This window comes from Papilio polytes, unplaced genomic scaffold, assembly GCF_000836215.1.
Source record: "Papilio polytes unplaced genomic scaffold, Ppol_1.0 DF823288.1, whole genome shotgun sequence".
In the NCBI taxonomy this organism is placed as follows: Eukaryota; Metazoa; Arthropoda; class Insecta; order Lepidoptera; family Papilionidae; genus Papilio; species Papilio polytes.
Window position 1 is genome coordinate 1085962 of NW_013525916.1, and position 6000 is coordinate 1091961.

The 6000-nt window shown below is 32.5% G+C and overlaps 1 protein-coding gene across 1 annotated transcript in view; it reads left to right on the forward strand.

The window, feature by feature from the left end:
• The window catches only part of LOC106104973, a 36336-nt gene that overhangs the window by 20221 nt on the left and 10115 nt on the right, over positions 1 to 6000 (forward strand). The window contains exon 2 of the mRNA XM_013285167.1: positions 3376 to 3738. Within this exon, the coding sequence (XP_013140621.1) occupies positions 3376 to 3738 (363 nt within the window). The remainder of the gene's footprint in view (positions 1 to 3375; positions 3739 to 6000) is intronic.

Below are 6000 nucleotides of genomic sequence, written 5' to 3' on the forward strand. Positions count from 1 at the left end.
TCACGAAATTAAATATAAATAACATTAAGGGTTCGTGAGGTTAGGGAGTGGAATTAAAAAATAATAGTGCTTCGGGGGAATCGTCATGTCAGATTGAACAGAAATGTAACTTTTAATATTACATCATCATATTTACTTTAGTATGTCGTACATTTTTATTATGTTTCTTAAATTTATTCACATCTATACTAATATTTCAAAGAGAAAAACTTTGTTTGATTGTAATGGATAGGCTTAAAAACTACTGGGCCGATTTTAATAATTCTTTCACCTTTGGAAATATTATTTATCCGTGAGTGACATAGACTACATTTCTTTATTATTATTTTTAAATTTCATGCGGACGGAGTCGCGTGTAAAAGCTAGTATCTAAATGAAGAGGGCAAATCTGCTGTACTTCAGAAATGATTATTTAACTGTATTATTTATTTACTAATATTGTAAACATTGGGCTTATTGTTTTTCTCATAAATTAAGACGCAAATGATTTACAACTCATTGTTTTTAAGATATATTTTACAGTGAATTTATTCAATGTTTTCAATTAAAAACCTAATAAACGAACTGTCGTTACAAGTAGAAAAATCCTCAATAAGCTACTACGGTATGAATTAAAACAATTGCCTTTGTAACACCTGACACCTTTTGTCATTTGAAACCCGTCAACTGCGAACAATAGTCCCTTAACAAAAACCACATCTGCAGTTACTATTGAGATCACCTGACCCGCTAACATTCAAATATGACAGAAGATATTTGCCTCGTTAGTCGGGATTTTGAAGACTGCAAGTGCTCTTGAGGGACTTCCGTCCTTGGGATAATTTCAACGGATTTACTATAGCGTGGATTTGTAAAGAATGTAATGATGTAGGGAATCTATGTACATTACTCTTTTATACGCGTACGGTTTTAATTTAGTGCTGTTTAACTATTGTAATGAATATATTGCGTTATTAATATTGGACAAATACATTGTTATTATTTGGGACTTCTGTGTCGCTCTTAGTGGTAAATAGCTTTTGTAACCGTTATAGTAGTAGTTTTTTATATTTTCTTTTTTGCACTCTCTTTTGTTTTACGGTCATTAAATTTTTTGATGCATAACTTTGACTTATTTTTTCAGATGATTTTCTATTTTATAAGTTACATTAATGACTTCGGAATTTCGATGAGCGCCAGTCACATAATATTCATCAGATGAAAATGTTCTGAGAGCTTTACCTTTATGAATTCGTTATTAAAATCTATTCTCACTTTGTTATTAAGAGCGTACATTGATGAAAATTTAAGTGCGTCTCAAAATTTTTAGGTCGAGCCTGCCTTTTAAGTAGGACCAAGCATGAATTTAAATAAGCTTTCAACATCGACTTGAGAGTTGCATAAATATTAATGTTCTGCGCATTGCAGGCTAATGGTCGAGGATTATCTGGAGGCAAAACTCAACGAGAAAGCCGTAGTGGAGTAAAACTTTAACGATTTCAAAATAATAACATAATAGAAAATCAAGAAGACAATTGTGTTTTTATTGATTTAAAATTTTAATTTTATTACTTGAAAAAAGGAAATAATTTTTCAGTCTTGAAGTGCATGCTTTTCGTATGTCACGACTCCAAAGGAAATAAATAAATGCTTGATTCAAAGAATTTCAATTCTTTACAATTCTGTGGAATTCCATATTATTCACTTTTTTTCTAGTAAAGCGTCCACTGACATGAATTTCTTGTGTGTCAACTGTGGTTTAACCTGATTCTTTATTTGAACAGAATATACAAAAGGACAATGACGTCACGTCAATAAAATAGTACAGTCAGCTGTATAACACAAATGAATTACAAAGCTTTAGAAATTTGTATACGAGTTCGGTTTCAAAATATTTAGGCACTAATTTGTTTGTACGTAACTTTAAAACATGTTAATAATGGTCATATTACTAATATTATAAATGCGAAAGTTTAAATGGATGGATGGACGTTTGTTAGAGTTTGTAGTCTAAATGGCTTAACAGATCTCGATGTTTGGCATAGACGTAGAGGATAGTCTGGAAGAACACATAGGCAAAAAACTTTTGTTTTTTTTTAATTTCACGCGGACGCAGTCCCGAGCGAAAGCTAGTTATATTTTAAGTTTTTAAAGTTGGTGAAAAATACAACCTCTTTGGCTGACAAGAAGTATGAATACAGCCAAAGTTGTTTGTTGCATACTGGCCGCCAAGACTTTAGCATGTTTGGTTATTAAAAAGACATCGTAAAAACAAAAGAATAATAGGAAGCGCACAACAAGCGAGATGTGATCGATATTATTTTTCAGTTATTTATTTTAACTATATAAATAAGTTTAAATAAAAGTTGTTTTGTTATAATAGTAAAGTTTGCATTTTTGGCTACCGCGCTGTCGGTAACAAGTGAAAAAAAAGTTTCAAAATTACATCTACACTAATAGTTTAAACGCCCTGTTATTATACATTTTGAAGACAAAAATTAACTGAATTTCAGTTGTTGGTTTAATAATGTTTTATCTATGTTAAATAACTGCTCTACTGTCCATGAATATTAATTGTTTATATTGTGAGAAAGTGTTTTCCGTTGTTCGTTTAACGTTAATGTTAGATTTTCCGATCATTATTGACGCCTCCATTAAGGCGCTGTCAGTCAAAGCGGGCCGTTGTTGTTTACATTAAAAAGTACCTTTTTTTTCCTAAATTAATCACACTTTTTTCACATCTCCGCCCACTTCAGTATCAAAGGGAAAATGTTTTAACTTTCAAAGACAATATCATTTATTTTTGCTTTCAAATTACTATAGAACTCTGGGAAATTAAAATTGTAGCCTGGAATAAAAGAGAACTTCAAACAAGGTTTTTACATTGAAGAATATTCATAAATTTTGATAGTACAAATTTAAAACTTAAAAAGTAGTAGGTTAATATTTTTTTTTCTTTTCTTTTATAATATAAGGCGGCAAACAAGCAAGCGGCCACCTGAATCCACTGAAATGGATAGCGACCGCTGTCCATAAACATCCGCAATTGCAGAAGCGTTGCCTACCCTTAATTGACGGAGGAGAAGACTCACATAAAGAGGACATTTTCCTTCCTATGCGTCTCCTCTACCGTCAAATCCACTTTTCCTCCCATCCTTTCCTCTTAAGAAAAGGGTGGAAAGGGAAAGGGACTAAAATTAGGGTACAAAATGTGGTAGTAAAACTTTTAAGATATAATAAATTCCAGCCTTGTTAAGTCAGTTACACACCTTCACTTTAAACTGAACTATCCAACTGATATATGCATGTATAGACAATTTTTAAACTGAAGGTGTATAGCCGACTTTAGATAATACAAACATGACGAAACGTAACCATTCCATTCTTTTGTTTCAGAATTAAACGCAGTGAAGATAGTGAAGTTAGTAGTGCCAGAAATAATACAATACGGTGTACAAGACGCTGTGATCTTAGACTGTGATTACACGTACGGGAACGACACGTCCGGGCTAGTGGTGAAGTGGTTCTTTAGGAACAAAGCGAGGCCGGTGTACCAATGGATTGTGTCACAGAAGCCGCAGGATATGGGTATATTGAGAGGTCGAGTCGATTTAACCTACAGAGCATCGAACGATCCATTAAAAATGCACAGAGCACTCCGCATAGTGAAACCGAACACAGACATTTCTGGTGATTACACTTGTGTTGTGTCCACTTTCATGGAGGAAGACTCGAGGACCAAGCAAATGGTTGTTTTTGGTGAGTTGTTAACAATGTTTATTACTTTAGATAATATGCAATATCTTACTTCTTACTAATGTAATAAATGCAAAAGTTTAGATATATGTTTGTAAGAGTTTGTAGTCTAAACTGCTAAACTTATTTCGATTAAATTTGGCATAGATGTAGAGGATAGTCTGGAAGAACACATAGGCTACTTACTTATATTTTTTACTTTTACACGGACGGCGTCACAGGCAAAGGCATATTTTAATACCATGTTAAATAGAATACTTACTTCTTCTTAGAAGCTGTTAATGGTGAACATTTATGATATATGGAAAATAATCATACTAATATTATAAATGTGAAAGTTTAGATGGATGGATGCATGTTTGTTAGAGTTTGTAGCCCAAACTGCTAAACGGATCTCAATGAAATTTGGCATCGCATACTTCGTTTTGTTTTTTTTAATACCACGCGAACGGTCGCGGGCTAAAGCTAGTGTTACAATATTAACAAAAAAATATTACAACAACTAAAATGATTATAGAAACAGTAATATATGCCATAATCATATTTTAACTTATATATTTAAAACTAGGACAAGAGTATTTAAATAGCGATGAGCTGTAGGAGGCATCTGTTTTGCCCCGACACGTACCGCGACTGCCACCCGACTTAAGCTTGAGTGCTAAGCAAATGATTCTGTATAGGTCACTGTATAGTTAACTTATGTTATAAATCAAATTGCTGAAGTTGTATTTAATTACTTTATTAACTTACTTAATTTTAAATATAATATAAACAGCGTGTCCAAAACAAACTAAATATGATCGTTTAGCACAAAGCATAAAGAATTCTGAAGACCAAGAAAAGTGTTTGTAACGTAATAAATACCAATCAAATTGAGAACCTTTTTTTGTAGTCGGTTAATAAGTTTAATACTTACGCACATCTTTGACTAAACTATCGCACAAGTGTTGTGTGATTGTCGATTGTTTTGCAGTCTCAACTGCTTAGTTGCACAACTAAAAATTGAGTAGTGGCGCACCTCTATATAAGCTTATAGCAATCAAAACGAGACTATACAGTTGTGCGATCGTTTAATCAAAGATGTTAGCACGCTCTTAATGTTTTTTATGACGTATTCGATGATAGAAAAAATATCCTGATATCTTACAACTTTGTTCATACAAGACATCTTCTTTTCGTGTCTTTTTACGCTTAAAGCATTATTAAAGCTTTCGGGGAAATGAAACAAGCCCAGCTTATCTTCACGGCTGTTCCAATCAAGATTGTTTTTAAATTAGGATCAATATGAAAGAGATTGTCCCTTCGTATGTTTTCAAAATGGAAAAATCTCTTATAATTCTCCATTATCCGAATTTCTACGACTTTCTTTGGCTGTGTAAAGCTTTTTACTTTTGTGACTAAGAATATAGATTTATTCTAGGTTAGATTAATGGATACATTTTGCTGTAATTAATACGGTTGGCAACGTAAAATACTGCATTATTATTTTAAAATACCTTTTGCTATTTTCTGTGTTATTAAATTTCATAAGTAAAAAGTCTATCTAGATTTTTTTTTTGTAGTTTTGTTTGTTTCTATTTTCTCAACATTTAATATCGTTGGAGAAACAAGTTAATATATTTACGATAATACGTTTCAAAGGTCGTTTGGAATTTAATTAAAGCGGATGATAATACTGTAAATGTTAAGTAGAAATTAAGCGAGAAAAAGATATAACTTCCAATTACTATGTTAATGTTATTAAAACGATAGTAAAATGTAAGCGGCGGGAATCCAAGTTAAAATCCATTTAATAGTTACTCGGGTTATCCAATAATACATTTCTTGAGAAGGGTTTAGCGAGGCCTCCATATCGTATTGTAGGCTCGATATGGGTAAACTGTTCGTAGTGTAATTTAGCAAATTGTCTGCCTTTGAATTATATAGAGAATACTATTCTATTCATTCGCCAAAATTTCATCGTGTTCGGGAGCGGTTACGAGTTTTGTTAGAGCTATAAAATCGATCGATTGTTCCAAACTTACAATTTGTTTTGAGATAAGAACGAAGGGATTACGTTCCATTTGTTACTTTTAAACATTTAGGGTGAGTTGCACCATATCGCCGGTTACCGTTAAAGTTAAAATTATCTGTAACGGTAATATTTGGAATAACCTTAAAATTTACTACGGGTGAGTTACATTAACTAACTATAAACCTTAACCAGCACATTCGCGATGGTTACGTCTGCGGATGTTCATGATATTCGCTACACCAGTATTGCGC